Source organism: Chanodichthys erythropterus, chromosome 3, assembly GCF_024489055.1.
Source record: "Chanodichthys erythropterus isolate Z2021 chromosome 3, ASM2448905v1, whole genome shotgun sequence".
In the NCBI taxonomy this organism is placed as follows: Eukaryota; Metazoa; Chordata; class Actinopteri; order Cypriniformes; family Xenocyprididae; genus Chanodichthys; species Chanodichthys erythropterus.
Window position 1 is genome coordinate 68,504,613 of NC_090223.1, and position 19,355 is coordinate 68,523,967.

The window sequence follows — 19,355 nt, forward strand, 5'->3', positions numbered from 1 at the left end:
TCCAGAACCAGTAGTTTTATGAGTTCTTGATGAAGAACGCCGACTTGAATGTGGATGGGTTCCGTAATCCGGTTGACATGTCTTCGACTTACAGGTTTTTTATATAATATATATATATAATTTAAATATTTATATTATATTATACTATATTATATTATATTATACATATTTAAATAAATATTTTCCTACACTCAGTGTCAAAGATGGTTCTTTTAAAGGTTCTTTAAATGTAGCTTATATGCTGAGATGGTTCTTTGCATTATAGTTTAAAGTTTTTCCCGCCTTTTTGGTTTTCAAATCTGTAACTGTCAAAGCCACATCATTACTGGTTTTCTGGAGCTCAAGACAGACTGTCAACATACTCTCAATAGGTAAATTATTTATTTCTTAATTTGTTAATTTTAACTTTCAAATTGTAATAATATAAAGAAACTGATTAATGAAAATAAACTGTTATTAAAAAGGGTATTTATAACACTAGGTCCTTTATAGAACTACAAAGCACAGTTCTTCATAGAGTATTCAGCACCAAAAAGGTTTCTGCTATTGTTACAAGCCAAAGACCCTAATTTGGTACCGTTTAGAACCGTTTTTCTTAACTTAAAAGTTATTTTTCAAAGCCTGATAAATGTTGAAATTGATCACAGTTACACTGTAATGTGAATGTGAATAATGTTTAAAAAAAAAAATCTATTTAATTTTTTTCATGGAAACATCAGTAGCAGTATTAGTATGGCCTTCATTCATAAAAAGTAACGAGTGGCAGACCTCAGCGAGCGCGAAAAGCGTGCCCAACAAAAAAAATGGAGGGAAAAGAAAAGAGAGGTGAAAGCCAGAAAAAAAGCCAGGGCAGCAATACCCTCTCCCCCAGCAACCTCTACTTTACCTCCTGAATTAGAACCAGTGGCAGAGCACTCAAGGTCAGGAAATCTGAATAGGGATTATTGGTAAACATTTAGAGTAAGTTCCATTGTTTATGCTCATAAGACATTAATTCCACATTGTGTTGTATTGTTGTGCTTTAGGCAAAGACAGCAAGGTCAACGTCAGAAAAGCAGAAATAAAAAAAGACTCCAAAGAGAAATTGAAAAGCTTAAAATGGCCCTTGTAAAAGCAAAAGCAAAAAAAGAGAAATACAGGAAGAGGTGGCAACGGAGTCAGACAAGGCTGATGGTGAGGGCCAATCCCCTCGTGCACAACTTGCCAAAATTTTGTCACATTCTGTTGGTCCTAGCACACACAGAAAACTTCTGTTACAGGCCTCTATCATTGAAGAACTAAAGAACAAATACAAGAATACAAAAAGAGAAAGAGAGAAGCAGATGATTGCACAGGCCACCACAGGCAAGATAATAAAAAAATATAGGTTACAGAGGCTTGCTCAGAAGACCCTTGGATTTTCTCAGAAGAGAGCAAGACTGCAGGGTGACATCTCCTTGTTTCAGTGGACAGCAAGGTACAGAGCACTGCAAGAGAGAAAGTGGTATCATTCTTCTTGAGGGATGATGTCCGCCGAATGAAAACGGGTAAAAAAGAAACAGTCACCCAAAAGAAAAGAAAAAAGATGCAGAAGAGGCTGCTGACTGACACAATAAAAAACCTACACAGGAAGTTCCAATCTGAAAGTAGTGACCAGGTGTCATATTCGCTTTTCTGTACCCTTAGGCCATTTTTTTTAATTTTTATTTATCCTTTATTTTTCCAGGAAGGTCCCATTGAGATAAAAAGAAATCTCTTCTTCCAGGGAGTCCTGGCCAAGGGTTTTTTTGGGTTGTAACACCAACTGAAAATGACAGGAAAACCTGTCTATGTAAAACCCATGAAAATATTGGTTTAATGGCCAGTACCCTGTTTAAATGTGGGCTTTTATCCTCCAAAAACCTTGAAGAGATGGCTGATGTGACAGTGTGCAACCCCTACTCAAAAGCCTGTGCAAGTTACCTCACTGCCGTGACCATGGTGAGACCTGCCTCCAACAATGCCATTTTACTCAATCAGTGGTCAACCGAGACATCCACATCTGATAAGGAGAAGGCGGCGATAATAACTGTCAAAAAAGAACTGACCAAGACGGAGGAGGAAGTTGTTGATCAATTCCAGGATAAAATGGTCAAATTCAAGCAACATCTATTCAACATACGTTGGCAGTATAAGGCCTACAGGCAAGTTAGAGAAGATCTCAAGGACCATGAATGTTTAATTCATGTGGACTTCAGTGAAAACTATTTGTGCAAATATGCAAATGAAGTGCAGTCTGTCCATTTTGGGGGATCCCATCAGCAGGCAACCCTGCACACTGGGGTATTATATACATCAGCACAGAATCCTATAGCATTCTGCTCCATTTCCCCTTCATGGAGACATGATCCACCGGCAATCTGGGCACACCTGGATCCAGTCCTGGATATGGTCCAGTCAAAGTTTCCCCAGGTGACTCAGCTCCACTTCTTCTGATGGGCCGGAAACTCAGTACAGACAGAAGGGAAACTTTCTTCTTCTTTCCACTGAGCCCTTCAAAAGAGGCTTTGAGGCCAATCATGGCAAAGGGGCACCGGATGGTCAGCTGACAGGCTAGTGTGTTTAGGAGAGGACATCCCTGATGCAGAGGTGCTCTTTAACAAGCTTAAGCTCCAGGAATCAGTTGTGGAGCTGTTCTTTGTCAGTGAGAACAGTGTGGAGGAAAAGGTGAAGGAAATGCTGTTGGTAAGTGTAATTTTATCGTGGTAATTGTGTCTTTAATTTCAACTAAGTATTACAAAAATGTGTCAAAAAACTACACTCACCTGAAAATAAAAAAAAGCAAATCTGATGAAACATTGAAAATTAATTTAATACAAACTTAAGAAAACACCACAGAAAACCGAATAAAAGGAATTCCACAATTACCTGAAACAAATTTAAGTATAATACTCACCTGAGAAAATACATGAACAACAAATGATTTTTCTTTTTTTTGAAGGTGCCTCCCTTAACTGCCGTGAATGGAACCATGAAAATCCATCAGGTGATCAGTACCTTACCAGGGAAAATCCAGTACAGAGACATAACCTGTCTCTGCCAAAGAGAGCAGGGAGTTATGGACTGTCCATGCTTCAATCTCAAGGAGGCAACCCTTCACGCTGATGTGGGATTGATTTTGGTGGATCCGAAATGGTCAATATTCATATTCATGCATTTTTATTCATATTTATTTTTAATCATTTATGGCTTATGATTTATCAGTTCTACTTTTGCTTTCATATATTTATGTACTTCTACTTTATATATTAATTCTTAGCATATTTTCAAGTATTTACTTGTTATTGTACCCTTATGGTTATTTTTATATTTTTTATATCTAAAAGTATGTATGTATGTTCAGTTGTTCTTCAAGTGTTCCAGTGTGACATGCTGACACGTTTGTGGTTAAACATTGGATGCCTGCAGAATTAACCATTTGAATTTGAAATCTGATCAAAATATGTCTGTTATTTTTCCTGATGACATTTAAAAAGGTAAGATTTGCAAAATTCCCAAAGAGGGTCAAAACAACTTTTATATCTATTTTTGACACTGGGTAAAACCATTTAACCTTTTCTTTTAATATAAAAACATCCGTTTGTGTGGGATGTAAATTTCCCTATATTCTCATGGTATAAAGCTGACCAAGTCATTGATAATTCAGCTTTTTCCCTCCTTTGCTCTCCTTGGCTTCTACTTCTTGTCTCTTATCTGCAAATGTCTTAATTATTGCTCTTTTTGATCTTCATCTATTAGATACAATACTCTGGATTTTACAATACTCTAAATTTTATTATTAACTATTCACTAATACTTTATGATGGTTATTTTACCTTTTGGTTTTATTAAGTATTTTCATTATTGATTAAAGTTTGCGTGTGAGGCTAAATTTAATTGTAAGGAATAAATAATTTTTCATCAACTTTATCTACTGCCTGGATCTCAAGTTTTTGCATCAGATTTTAAAATCAAAGGTCCCAACAACTTCATGGCGACCAGAGGTCATTACCATTGACCATGTTGGCAGGTGGTGTATGGTGAAATATGATGACGACCACTACCCTGGCATCATCATGAATGTAGACGATGAGAACATACAGGTCAACTGCATGCATCGCAATGGCATCAATATATTCTTCTGGCCAGGCCCAAGAAAAGACATTAGCTGGTATGGTGACAATCAGATAGTGTGCCTGATCAAAGAACTGCAGGCCCTCAATAAAAGGTCTTTACAGGTAGATCAAGAAACATGCAAGTACCTAAGAACAAATGTAGCCAAACCACACAAAAAATGGCATCAAAGTCCATTACTGTTCCTTCTTGCGATGGTTTTTAAGTTTGTTTGTTAATCTAGTTAATCCCAATGAATTATAACATCTTTATTTTTAATCAAATATAAATAAAAAAAAATGGTATTATGTCTGTCCTCTCTAATTTGTAATTATTTCTCTGGTCATCTGAACAGAGTTGTTTTGCCACCGTGATTGATTGTGATAAGGAACCACATAGCTATTTTTTGTGTGCCTCCCCCAATGGAAATCCGGATTTTTTTGTTTTGAAACAATATTATATAGGTGCAGTTCCACAAATTACAGATGGGACACACTGCAGGACAATGACGGAAAGCTCATCCACTGTTAGAACCTGTTAACCCTGGTGTTCCACCCTCCGTTCCACCCTGTTAGACAAGTCATTTTAAATAATATTTTTTTTGGCATACTTTTGTCTTATTTTGTGAGGTGAGGAGGACTAACAGCATATATATGTTTTTGAACAAAATATTTGTATTGTTTACCACCCTATTGGCAAAAATGGCCACAAAAAAGTACCTATTCTTAATAATCAAGACATATTATATTCATCAATAATTGTTTTGAAAATAAAAAAAAATAAGATGGCATAAGGGACACATACTATCCAAGAAAAGCTCATTATTGTTTAACATTTACATTATTAACATGTTGTGATGACTATGCATATGTCCCTAACAGGGTGGAATATTTTCATGGCCAGTGTCTGAACAATCTACCTATAATTATTATTTTTTGTGTCGCCGAGCTTGACCAATATGTATTCCTAATAGTTAAACGTCACTATTTTGGTAGAATGCAAAAAAACACAAAAATCATGTACCTTTTTTTCCAACACTTATGAAGCCAAAATGTTACTGCATACCAGGAATGACCCATGAATGAACTCTGCTTAATGAACTCATACAACCTTTTTACCATGTTTGTTCGTATCACATTTAATACAAAGATTAACTGGTAAAACAGTCTGTGCATTTCTGTGATTGTAGACCATGCAGCGTCTGAGCAGGACTTTTATTTTGGAGCGGCGGCATGACGTTATAAGACTGCGCCGCGATCCTGCATCTGCTGTGATTCTGCTGAAGAAAGGTTTGTTTTAAGAACTTGAGCTGTTTTAATCGACAGAAACGGTACAATGATTAATAGTTGTGTGTTTTGTTTTAAACAAGTGATATGAGTTTATTTACTATCTAATGTAACATTGTGATTGTTTATCTAAGTGTAATGAAGGATATTTGTGTGAGTAAAGCTCATCCACTGATGAGAAACAGTAAACCTGCGTCTCATTGCTCTCTCTCTATAAATCATAAATCAGTTTATCATGAACACGAGTTCAGTCTCTGGAGAGTAATGATGGAGAAACTGAACTTTTCAACTCCGAGTCAATTGAATCAAATACTTTGAGAAATGATTCAATGAATCACGTGCTGCTCAAACAGTGAACATGAACGAGAACAACAAACACTAACAATCTAACTAAACATGTTTTCATCAGTCATAAATGGCTAAATATTAAGTTTATTAATTTGCAGCGTTAGTTTTTAGAGATTTTGTCTAACCAGGTAATTTAAGACCATTAACTCTGTTAATTATTCTCTTAAAGATGGCGTTTAAAACAGAGGAGAAGAGTGAAGATATAAAGATGGAGTTTATTAAAGATGAGACTGAAGACATGAAGATGGAGATTAAAAAAGAGGAGGAGAGTGAAGATATAAAGATGGTGTTTATTAAAGAGGAGGAGAGTGAAGACATAAAGATTGAGTTTATTAAAGAGGAGACTGAAGACATAAAGATTGATGAAACTTTCAGAGTGAAACATGAAGAAACTGAGGAACAAACAGGTTGGTTTTATTCTCACAGCTGAACTCAGTCATTTGATCCTTATAAAAATGTTCAGCTCTACAGATATAGGCTAGAAATACAGAAGTATAATTTTACAGAAAAGTGTCCTAATTCACTCATATCTCTTCTTCAAGTGCACTTACTGTAGAGTTAGGGTTTGGTTACTTGTAATTAAGCATTATTAACTCATTACAATAGTGAGTAAATGTAGTAATGTGTAACTATATCACTTTAAATTCAGTGTTTCCATTAAGGGTGCGTTCACACTTGTAGTTTGGTTCGTTTGGTTCATTTGGTCCAGACCAAAGATCAAAAATCGGATTTTATGACGCATTGCCTATTTTGAGACGGAACTTACCGAACATCCAAAACAATGCTGTTTGCTGAGGTAAATGCGCTCGCTGTGTGTGCGTAGCCTGCGTGTGATGGTATTTTGGCCAGCTGGGAACTCGTGAAGAGCTTATTAAATGTGTAAAAGAGTCAAAACAGCGGCGTGAATCCATCCGTTACACACACAAACGATCTGCTGCGTGGAGACGTACATCTCGGAGACGTCTATTTGATGTGCGTGTTTACGTCTGGAAGACGTATTATTTAGGGTGTTTGCTCATCTGGAATACGTCTATAGGACGTATCCTGTCAGATGTCAAATAGACGTTTAGAAGACGTATTTAAGATGTTTATGATTTAGAATGTATGTAAAACTGACATCTTAAAGACGTCTATTAGATGTTTGTAAACAGCAGATGCTTTCCAGATGAAGTGATCTTTAACAGACGTCTTGCAGACGTACGTGTGCTCATCTGATGGCTGTCATGGGCAAACTCGCGACTATGACAAGAAAAACCGTCATGCGTGAGGATTCTGTTCTTTTTAGGGTCTCGTCTTCCTGTTTTCGGTTTGTTTACATGTCTTTGGTCCGTGTTGCGTTCATATATCATTCGAACCGCACCAGAGTTCGTTCTTTTCAGCGGTCTCGGCCCGCTTGTTTGGTGCGCACCAGGGTTCGGATAGCAGCGTTCACATATCTTCAAATGAACCTCACTAACTGAGCAATCGCACCAAGGTTCGTTTTAATAGAACCAAACGTGAACGCACACTAAATCTGATCCTGGACCACAAAACTGCGGGTACAAATATAAAAATATACCCGCGCAAGTTGCAGAAAATGTTAGTAAATTAGTAAGCAGCTACCTAATTCAGTAACTTGCTAACTAATAATTTTGACGCGATATAAGGTAAGTAAGAGATTCATTGTGCAGTGTAGCCAGCTTCATTGTTTATTACAGGAGTTTACACAACAGTGCAGAACTTGAAGTTTGAAAATTATATAGATCAACACGATGATAACCAGCATTGGACGGGACAGAAATAACTAATAGACCTGCCACATATTCAATTACGTGTTATGGGTTTCTTTGTTGTTCATCGACTTTGTCTTTGACTTAAACAAAACATTAAAATAGTTCCAATATTTTTTGCTTTACTAGTAACGAGAACAGTTTGTCATAATATATGATTAAGAGCTCATATTAAAAACTGATTTAATAGTTAAGTCATGGCAATAAACTATGGAAGTGTCTGCTTCTAAATAAAAAATAAAAAAGGTAATTGCAACTTTTTATCTCAAAATTAAAAAAAAATTCAGAGCTTACATAATTATTTATTATATATAAACTCACAGTTGTGCAATTCATAATTTTGATAAACTTGACCCTTCAATGGGAGTTTGATTGACACGCGATCTAACCAATCAGAACGCAGAATCCGCCATTTTGTCCGACAAAGCAGTCACGAGTTAGAAGATTAACTTTGGTGGAGTTAAACTTGAAAAATTGTGTATATTGACAACTCTGCAATGTATTTTTCACTGTGTGTGGCGTGACAGCGCCATGGCTTGTCGGACAAAGCAACAGCAACTAAGGGGGGCGGGTCTTTGCGAAGGGTCAATTGCGAGGAAAAAAGTCAGAATAATGAGATACAAAAAAGGTAATTGCAACTTTTTTTTAAATTCTTAGCGGAAACAAGCTTCCATAGTCATAATGTATGATTAAGAGCTCATATTAAAAACTGATTTTATAGTCAGGGCAATAAATCATGGCAATAAACTGTACGCCTTTTAAAGACTTAGAGAGCAAATTACTTTAGAGTGTGATCCTTGTCTTTTATTCCTGCCATAGTAAAATTTAAAAAGTCCTAGAAAATGATCGCTGAAAAAGAGTGGGAACCCTGAAATGGTTATCGTGCCACCAGCTAGCAGCAATAAGTGTGGCACATAGTCAAGCCTTTAAAATGATCATTTTATAGTTACAGTATTTTCATAAGTGCATCTGCAAATCAGCTCCATAGCATATTCTAAGCAATAATGAGCTTAGAGAGGTACATTTAACCCTTATATTCCCAAACAAAGACTGCACAAGGGTTAAAGTAGCTAGACAGATTCTGCCAGTGTTGGTTCAGTGTAAACAATGATGTACATCTGAGTCTTTAATATGGAGGGAAGTTAGCAAGGGAAGGGCTGATCAAACACACCTGCCCCTGAAGATCTTAGTCATTGCTTCAGGTGTGTTTGATCAGAGCTGGAGCTGAACTCTGCTGGAAATGTAGATCCAAAGCCACTGGAAGGCAAGCCTGCAACCTTTAGCCAAAAAAGCATAACGGCTAATGCTAACGCTCCGTCCCAGAGGTACGCAGGGAAGAAGACCAGAGGCTGTTTTTTGAATGGATGTCAATGGATGAGAGGCTTCACTATGCTGATTAAACAGCTTTTGTGGGGAAATAGTTAATCATTTAATTTATCTACAGCCTGTTTGTTGATCTTCAGCATGTTTTACACTAAACAATACTTTAGAATATATGTGTAACATTTTTGAAGAGGTGCACGGCAGGCTGCAGCCTATTGCGTACCTACGGTGTACGCGTGACACAGAAGTATAAATCAGTCTTAAGTCTTCAGGAATGCTTGAAAATTACAGGCAGGTGTGAAACTTAACTCTGCAAAACAGTGGCCCTCTAGTACCAAAGCTGCCCATCCCTGATCCATAGGATACAAACATGTTGTTGGTTTTGATGCTTTAAATGTCTAAATTGTTTTGTCTATTTTTGTCCTAGACCTGATGGCATTGAAAGAAGCGAGTCATGAACTTAATGAAAGGGAAGAAGAGAAAGAACATTATAATTTAATGAGTGAAGAAAAATCAACAAAGGTTTCCTTACAAAAAGGAGCTCAAAAGACAGGAACTAAAAGTTATTTCACCTGCCAACAGTGTGGAAAGAGTTTCAGTCGAAAAGGTAACCTTAAGGACCACATGATGATTCACACTGGAGAAAAGCCTTACACCTGCACTTTGTGTGGGAATGGCTTCAAACGGGAGCAAAGCCTCAGGCAACACATGATAATTCACTCTGGAAAGAGCCCATTCACCTGCAAACTGTGTGGAAAGAGTTTCATTAGAAATGTAAACCTTATAGTCCACATGAGAATTCACACTGGAGAAAAGCCTTATGCCTGCCAACAGTGTGGAAAGAGTTTCAGTCAAAAAGGAAACCTTAAAGGTCATATGACAACTCACACTGGAGAAAAGCCTCAAGCTTTGATTCATTATTTTCTAATATCAAAATAAAATTGAACAGCTCAATATTGCAATAAATCGAGGTTGACACAACAGTTTACAAAGCTTACGCTTCTATTACAAACTCAAAATTCCTATATTTTGCATCGTTTAGGGTTGATCAAATCTATCAAACTGAGAAACCACAATGAGCTTTTATCATTTACATAACTTGTATCTCTTTTTTTAACTTTAAAAGTTGTCACCTTTTATAGCGTTTTGTGTCTGCTGATACTGAAATGAATATGGAACCTGCTTACTTTATTGTTTTTGACTTGGTTAAATATTCACATTTTTCATGGTATCATTTGCAGGAAAGAGAAGATATTCTATCCCATTGAATGATAATTTGGTGTTTTCACTTCAGTTTTTTAGAATGTTGATCTGGTTACCATGAGAACTGTGTCACGCGCTGCTGCTTCAGCCATCATATGGTAGAAAATGTCAGAATAAATAAATGTGTTCAACAAACTGACAGAAGTCGATCCATTTCTTTGTTGGTAGGGTGTAAATATTCACTTTCCCATATGGCCATGAAGGAGAATCGGATGGCCATTCAGCGGACAGACATCGACACACTGTATTTTTTTGTATTTATTTCAACAAATGACAACCAAAATCAAACCCATAGAAGCTTGTGAATAGTTTTTAAGTGGCTGTGTGCAAGTTATACTCATTCACAAGCCGAGTGAGAGTCATACTCGCAAATGTAATGTTAATTAAACTGCAAGCACCCTAGCCCTCGCACCCGGGCTAACCGCCACCCAATGGCCTTAGGAAAAGAGTGAATAGTGGGCGACATGCATGTAATCGAGTAAATACAGGAGAATTATGGCAAAGTCATTTCAAAGTGGCACTCTTCCTGCTGCCAACAATTGGCATTTGAACATAACCGAATATTGTGATATAGATGTGATCAGGCCAGAAATATTATCAAACGTGTGACGTTTGGAGCAGATCGGACATTGTATGCCTGAGTTACAACAACTTCCTGTTTCATGGCGTTAATTGTATACATTAGCACTTAGAAAAAAGCTGCATGATTTAACGTGTCTCACATGTTTGGTACTTCATGGCATATTGAAATGTGTTTCTGGTGGTGAATTAACATGTAAAGCATGCCATTTCCTGTTGCCAGCAGGTGGCGCTATGACTAACTGAATATTATCATAAAGAAGAAATGTCTTTAGGCCAGGACTGCATTCCACTCCAGTTTTAGATACGCACTCACGAACTTCCCTAAACACTTCCCCTCGGGGGAATAAATGCCGCCATTTTGAAGTGCGTTCCACTTTGTTAAGTGGACGAGGGAAGTTTATACGGACAGACCCTTGCTCCCTCGATTTTGACCGAGGTTTCATGGTGAAACATCAAAGTTTGTCAGGCCGTCACGGACACACCCTTCAGAGAAAACTATATCTTCGCAAATTAAACTCACACCCCAAAAGTGCTTGAGTAGAAACCTAGACAAAATCTGCAAACTCTGCAGTCTGACCTGGCTCAGGGGAAGATCCTGAATAACACTGGCGAGCTCCTGGAAGTTGACAAAGTCGCCATTTTCAAGCATGGCAATGGATGTCACAAACGTAGCCACCGTCAAGACAGAATTGTAACCCAAGTTTTGCAGCAGCCTTCCGAGCACATGAGACAGCCACGGCATGCCATGTTTCAAATATTTTTCTGAATGTCTTGAGTAAGACAGATTGCGCTGCTCAAGTTCCAAACATACGTCACCAATGAGGCTGGCAGCTCTAGCCTCATTAGATGGCCTTTCCATATCATTGTGGATCTCCCAACAATCCTTGCCACACTAGCTCACTTTTTCATTGTTTCGGATGGACCTCATCTTAAATGCAGGAAAGAACAGTAGCTTCTGTTCCAACATTCCAACCATTAGGCACTTTGTCACATCAATAAGACAACAAGACCCTTATTTCTCATCTGGGATCGTGTTGAACAATCCAAATTTTGATCTTCAACAGTTTGGTGCCCATTGAAATTCACTATAAGGAGAATAATCCTGGAATGTTTTCATCAAAAACTTTAATTTCTTTTCGACTGAAGAAAGAAAGACATTGACATCTTGGATGACATGGGGGTGAGTAAATTATCAGGAAAAGTTTATTTAAAAGTGGACTAATCCTTTAAATCTTTTCTCTAAATGTGTAGGGAAAGGTTTCAAAGCATCAAGAGTGTCGAAAACAGCGCCATCTTGTGGAGGGTAAAATTTAGAGCAGCCAAACCTTAGTGCGCAATTCCGTTGTTTTATCCATTATGCACAAATAAAAGCCTGACTATGGAAGCATATGAGTAGCAATATTCAATTTGTAATATGCAAAATGGCAATGCATTTCTGTATTTAAATTTACATTGAATGTGTCATGTCCATTGTAATTTTCCAAGCCCTGCTAGAACAAGCTTGAGTTTGTGTGCTGGTGAAGGGGTAGTCTCACAATGGTTATCCAGAAGGTATACATTTTAATCAAAAGGTTTAAACACTGTTGAAGTCTTGGCAAGTATTCTGGATGCTACATTTATTCTTTATTTCCCGCATATTGCATGTCTTCGGAAAATGCTAGGAAAGGACCTACAAAGGAAAATTATTTTATTTAATAATTTATTTATTTTTTCAACATAAAATTAATGTTAGTAGGTATGTACATAGTCATATACATATACATTTTGTTTGTTTATCTTGGTAACAAATTTTAATTGAATGGGGGTTTGACTATGTACATGACAGAGTGCCTGAAAATGAAAGCTTTAAAAATATTGTTAAGGGTTTCCATGCTCTGGATAGCCAGCAACATGCACCTGGCCATTTCCAGATCAATGGTGGTATTAGTCTGTCTTTGTTCTTGTACCGCTGTCTGCTGCCCCTGACCCTGCACTTGAACTTGTGAACATGGTGTTACATGACTCTGATTAAGAGCTTGTGTTAGCGCAGAGATGAGGCTCTGTGCTGCACTAACCACATCTGGGTACTCTCCATGCTAAACACAAAGTTAACATTAGAATTTATGAAAGAAATAATGAGAAAACCTTAATATTGTGCATTCAGAAAAAACACTTCACTTTTTATGATGTTCTCATTGTATGGTAATACAAACAAAAATTCTCCACCAAGTCCACTCAAACCACAATGACAACATACATTTTGGCACATTTAGACATGCCACTGAAAGATCTACTTGTGGTAAGGTGATATTTCAGGGTTTTACATTCCATACATTTGCAAAAAACGTCAAACCTATTATCAATTCATCATAATAGTGTACTGAGCATATATGTAACCAATTTCACCACAAGACTGCAACATAAACGTGGACAAAATGCATTTTGATGCACTGGAGTGACGTCAAATTCCCTCTTCGATTGATTGGCTAGAGGAGATGTCAATCTAGAACTAGTGGACCAATGGTGGCGCTTAAGCCCGGCCTAATTTACATGAAACTCGAACTGCAACATTTGGAGACGCAAGAGCAAAACGTAGAAAGAAGAGCAAAGAGAAAAACAGCACAAGCGCACAAAAGAGTAAAATATTAGCAGAAAATGTAAGAGAGCAGAAGGAAAAGATTAAAGGAAAAAACAATTCATAAAGAACGCATAAACACAAGTTTAAGATTTGTTCAATATCATTTTTAATGTGTTTAAAAAGTTTTGATTCATGCTTATTTTTTAAATATGCTTTTGATTTTTTGAATTATGCTTATTATTTTTTGATCTGTGACCGCAATACTATTGGCGGGAATCTGATCCCATACAGGACAGCAACACCCTTCACCACCTCAACTCCCTGCACCCACATTTAACATGCGGAGAGTTACTCAAGGTAGGCACTGATTTCTGAAATATTAGTGAATAGAAAGGCCCCATGTTTATTATCGGTCATGGTTAACAGACGACTACCATTTAATTAAAAAAATTCACCCTCTCGCACACCGCCCACCTCACTATGGGCCAGGAACTGCAGGCCCTCCACAACTCCCTTCCACCAGCCCTCAACATGCGGCAAACTGAGGAGCCCTGTTCAAGCCTGACCTACAGACCAACATGGCGAGGGGGAAGAATGACCGATACCATTCCCTGCTCTGGTGAGCAATAACGCTCAGTAACGCTCTACTGGGTGGTTGTTCTGCTCGGCTTTTAAACAAACTACAGTTGGTTCAAAATGCGGCAGCTAGAGTTCTTACTAGAACCAGAAAGTATGACCATATTAGCCCAGTTCTGTCAACATTACATTGGCTCCCTATTAAACATCGTATAGATTTTAAAATCTTGCTACTTACTTATAAAGCTCTAAATGGTTTAGCTCCCCAGTACCTAAGTGAGCTCTTAATGCATTATAGTCCTTCACGTTTATTGCGATCTCAGAATTTAGGCCAGTTGATAATACCCAGAATATCAAAATCAACTGAAGGCGGCAGATCATTTTCCTATTTAGCACCTAAACTCTGGAACAATCTTCCTAGCATTGTTCGGGAAGCAGACACACTCTGTCAGTTTAAATCTAGACTAAAAACACATCTCTTTGCTCTTGCATACACATAACACATTATCAATACATTAACATTTTTCAAATCCGTTAAAGGATTGTTACGCTGCAATAATTAGGTCGGCCGGAACCGAGAACATTTCCTATAACACTAGATATACCTGTACAACAGAACAAGAATGGCATCTACGCTAATATCTGTCTCTCTGCTTATCCTGAGGTTTGCCGGGTGCTGGATCCAGGCCGTATCCAGGTCAGATGGAGAACCTGCGTCTGGACCTGACTACAACGTAGCCCAGGATCCCCGTATCCGCTTACATATATTTATATATAATCGATTTTTAAACTCTATAATAAAAATGTACAATTCAGATTTTGATCTCCATATACATTTACATATATATATCTTCCAAGGGGTTTTTTCCCTCCTAGGACTTTTTTTCCCAGTGCTAGCACGCTGGGTTTTTCTCCTAGGGGTTTTTTTCCACCCCTGGAAGTCAGCCGACATTGGCTTAATGTAGCACCATCTTGTATATGTTACATATTACCACGCTTGTTTGTACAGTTTTAACCACTTCCCTTTTTTTTTCTGTGCTTCTAATATGTAAAGCTGCTTTGAAACAATTACCAATTGTAAAAGCGCTATATAAATAAATTTGACTTGACTTGACTTGACAAATACTGGAGGGTCATTCTGTGCCACAACAAAACTTTGTCAATAACTTTTGTCATTAACTAATGTCAATAACTAGTGTCAGTATTATGAGTAATATCACTGAAGATAAACACTGTAACGTGATATATTTAATACATTATAATTTAGCTATATTTCATGTGTGTCAACTGAGGTCCTCATCCTTAGCCTGCTGGAAACTATTAAACAGCAACAAGACCAGCTTGTGGCAAAGGTGAACTACCTCAGCAGCAGGCTGAACAGCACCCTGGGGCCAGATGTTGAGATGCCCGACAATATCCATTTTCCCCTGGAACAATTGGAGGCAGTGGAAGCATCTGAAATGTTTTTAAAAGAACAGAGAGTGGTGAGTTTTCTTACTTAATATGAATGGTGCCATTAGGTTTATTGATTGTACATGATTATTGCAAATATTCTATTGAAGCAGCCCTGAACAGGCCTGTCCTGAAATGCCTTTTCCCAGTGGTAAGATTCTGTCAGTGAGCAACAATCTCCCTGGTTTGACATTGTGTGTAAAGGTGGCACAAGTCCATGAGGGTGTGAACCAAGTACATGTTTAGAAAAAAAAAAATCCAAGAGAACAAAATCTTTTTCTTCATCTGGATGCTTTCAAACAGGAACAAAAACATTTTAAATGCACTTTTAAATGCAGCTTAAGATTGGAAATGTTTACCTTGCTGTCTATTTAAAAAAGATGTCTTTGCCCTTTAGATTTCTTCTTCTTTGAACATCCTGGGCAGGCTCTTCACAGATGAGGTGTCTCATCAGATAAACTGGAAGGGTGTTAATAACAAAAAGCCCTTCAGTAGGATGGCAATGAAGACCTTGCTTTTCAGTAAGTATATAATTCAAAGTAATATTAAATACGTTCAAAGTCAATAGTTCGTAAATGTTGGGGCAGCCTTAAAAATCGTAGCAACCATCATACCAATATGACCATGTAGCCTTGTTTAGACTGGCTACTATACCATAGACTGTTTTTGACGTTTGATGTTTTTTTTTAAAAACTCAAACATAGTAGGACCATGACTCCCTGAGCAGCTGATGGCTACTTTGCATATGCAAATTTTCAAGCAGGTAGGCCTATAATGTTGCGTTCACCTTCACGTCCAGGTTGTCATTGACTTTCACGTGCTCCTTTGTGTTCTGTTCCCGCCACTTATCATTCACCATAGACACTGATTATTCCCTCAGCTGTTTGTCATTAGTATTGTGCATTTAAGTTCCTCTCTGTCTTCAGTCTAGCGTCTGTTATTGTTGTATGTTACGTGTGTTCCATGTATCCTGACTACTTTGTGAGATTAAACTAAGTTATCTTCTTTGAACGTGCCTTCTTCATCTTCCTTGGAGAAAAACTGTAACAGAATACCGGACCAATAGCGACATGTTCGCGCCCGAGCCACGATTTTTGTTTGTTCACTAAAAAATTAATCAGTGTTGCACTCGCCTGCCCCTATGACGACAAAATCCTGAAGTCGTTGTTCTGGATCGGGGCCAACTACCATCGTCCCGTGGACCTACCAGACACCTCTGGACTCAACTGGATGGAATATATCATCAGGTGTCTGGAGAGTGTTCGTCCCCGATCCAGAGCACAGCCAGACCCAGAGCCCGTATCTTCCCCACGGACTGTGGAGTACTCGTGCGAGCCCCCCGCAGACGGAGAGTTACCATCGGCAGCTACAGGCCATCCAGATCCCCGCCCCGGAATCCACCTGCCGAGTCTATGTTTAACACAATGCAATAGTTAGTGCATCAGGAATATTTTTAGTAGCCTATTTTTCCTACTAAATAAGTGACTGTGTCAGGTTTTCACTGATAACTATCAGACACATGCAATAATGATAATAATAAAAAGTCTACCTTTCTGACATGCATTAAATCTTTGAAATTGTTGTGGGATCCCCTCTGCTGTGAGCCTCCCTCCTTTTGATTCCTTCAGATTGTTGCTGGCACTGTAGATGACATTGACCATGGGTGCACTTCTAGAAAGTGGAGATGCCAACTTCCGGCACAATCTTAGGTGAAACAGTGGCGTACCTGCACTCGTGTGTGAGAGTGCAACTATGGTCGAAGTTTGGGGATTGGAATCACAGTGGATTGTCATGTCAAGAGAAACGCACCCAAGGTGTGGGTAACAGGCCCATCATGTTATCAAACTAAACATACTTCTATTGGCTGCCTAGTTGCGATAGCTTCCATAATAATAAAAATAATAATACACACTGATAGAATGCAGTTTTGTGTGAGTTGTATTTTAATTTAGTGTTGCTTTTGGAATGGTTAACTTATAGGGTTGCCAACCGTTCCGTATAATACGGAATCGTCCCGTATTTAAGGCATCAAAGAAGCGTTCCGTAAGCCTTTCATACGGAACGCTTCTTTGATGCCTTTATAAATAAGTTTTCCAGTTTGTCCCGTATTCTCAGGCATGCGTTTTAATTTGAGAATTAATCATTCTTTTGTGACAAATTTGACAACATAGCCGTTCGCGGAAGGCTTTAAGACCAAGCAGACTTCTCTGTCGGCTTCACAGCGAGCGGGTCTCGCGGTAACGGCAAATCCCTTTCACTGTTCGCGGTTTGATTTCAGCATTCAGCCACGCAAGAAAACATGCAATCTCCCTGAGGGAAGACGTGATCAAAAAGGGAAGTCGTCTTTCACTATTGCTAATGTTGTTAAATAGAGAAAAAAACATGTTACGTTCATTTAAGTAGCCTATTGGACCTCATTATTGAAACACAAAATAATAAAGTCTCAAACACCAAAAGCAGCCCATAATTCTCTACTTCTCTTTAATTTAAAAATATTCATTTTTATTTATTCATACATGGTTGCAACAACATTTAGTTCAAACTTTTAAGTACCATTTTTTTTTAAATGCTTTATTTGCTGAAATTTTAAAGATGTTCAGTTATTATGCTTCCAAATTTTATGCCATCTATGTAGGCCTATCTTGCTGACATTTTTTTGTTGTTGTTGTTTTTTATGGTTTATGATTTTGAATAGAGGTTGATGTTTAATATCCATTGGCTATATAGAAAATGGGTCAAATTCAACAAAAAGGACTGAAACATATAGGGCCTAGAAAAGTTTATTAAGAATGAGAATATAGATGGATATTGAGATCTTCAATACAAAAGCCTATCTTTAATACTTTTAGAATTACAGGCACACAAACTTTGTAAAAATACTATTTATGGCACTCAGACAGGAATGTCCAATTGTGTTGATAGACAAAAAAAACGAGATACATTTATAGTTTCAACATTATTTGTTCTACAGAAAAAAATGTGGACCAATTTTCACTATTGGATGTGAACTGAGATCCCTTTCTCTGGAAATTAATCATATTGGGACTTAAAAATTAAGAAAAGAAAAGTTTGTTAAGAATTATAATCTAAAAGGATATCTGTAATATGAGTTACAGAAATGCAAACTTTGGGCGAAAAACACAAGAAGTGCTTTTTGCCATTTTTGAACTGTTGGCATATAATGCAACAAAGATTGCTAACGTCAACAGATTTAACTAACAGTCCTACCAATCTCTGTGTAAAATATATTGTTCTAAAGTCATTTTACCCCCCGTAATCTGACTCCAAATCTCAGGTGAAAATCGTAATTCTGCCCCCCCCTCTACAAAATATAATACAAATATTTTGAGTGTCCATTATTCTGTCCCTTATTTCCCTATAAAGAACCATGATTGTCCCTTATTTTCCTTTCCTGAAGTTGGCAACCCTATTAACTTAACACTAACACATGGTCTCTTCTACAACATGTAGCTGGAATGTTAAGTCGCTTTGGATAAAAGCACCTAAATGACAATCTAATATTAACCAGGGCTGTAGTGGAGAATAAACGTAAGTAAATTAAGTTTACCCAGTGCTCAAATGTCAGAAATAGTCTATTAAGAGTAGTGCTGGCTGGTATGATGATTCGAATACTGGTATTTATTTTTGTTATGATATGAATTTTGATGATTACCGCAATACCGGTATGTGTCAGCGCGTTTCACTGTTGCGCTGTTGTGAAAGCACAGCTGAGATTGCATCACAGCCTATGGTAAATCCACAAATCATATGTAGGTAATACTAAATTTAATAAATAATGACAAATGACTAATACCACTTGATTATTCATTTACTAAATTTTGAAGATAACTTTTTACACCAAAATGACACCGACACATACACACTATCAATCTATCTAAAACGGCTCCCGCTCCATCTGAGAAAAACATCACCAGGGTCTGGCTCCAGATTCCTTGAGGTCGGGCCTGTCGAAGGCAGCACACAAGTGGTCTGGAACCTTCAGCAAATTAATCAGCTCGTGGTATGGGCCAGGATTGAAGACCACCTCCTCAAAAAGCAGTCTTAGCATAGTCTCCACGTCTATAATGA

The 19,355-nt window shown here is 37.8% G+C and overlaps 1 protein-coding gene across 2 annotated transcripts; it reads left to right on the top strand.

Annotated features, from left to right (window-relative positions):
* The first annotated feature begins 5,399 nt into the window (after positions 1-5,399).
* On the top strand, positions 5,400-10,175 carry LOC137007363 (zinc finger protein 260-like). 2 transcript variants are annotated; one of them, XM_067368758.1, is made up of 3 exons: positions 5,400-5,440; positions 5,914-6,151; positions 9,264-10,175. In XM_067368758.1, exons 2-3 carry the CDS (start codon positions 5,914-5,916, stop codon positions 9,773-9,775), a joined length of 750 nt encoding a protein of 249 aa, XP_067224859.1. In that variant the 5' UTR covers positions 5,400-5,440; the 3' UTR covers positions 9,776-10,175. The 2 variants fall into 2 exon arrangements, with proteins under 2 accessions (XP_067224859.1, XP_067224851.1); XM_067368750.1 differs by lacking the exon at positions 5,400-5,440 and having other exon boundaries at positions 5,582-6,151.
* The last annotated feature ends 9,180 nt before the right edge of the window (positions 10,176-19,355 follow it).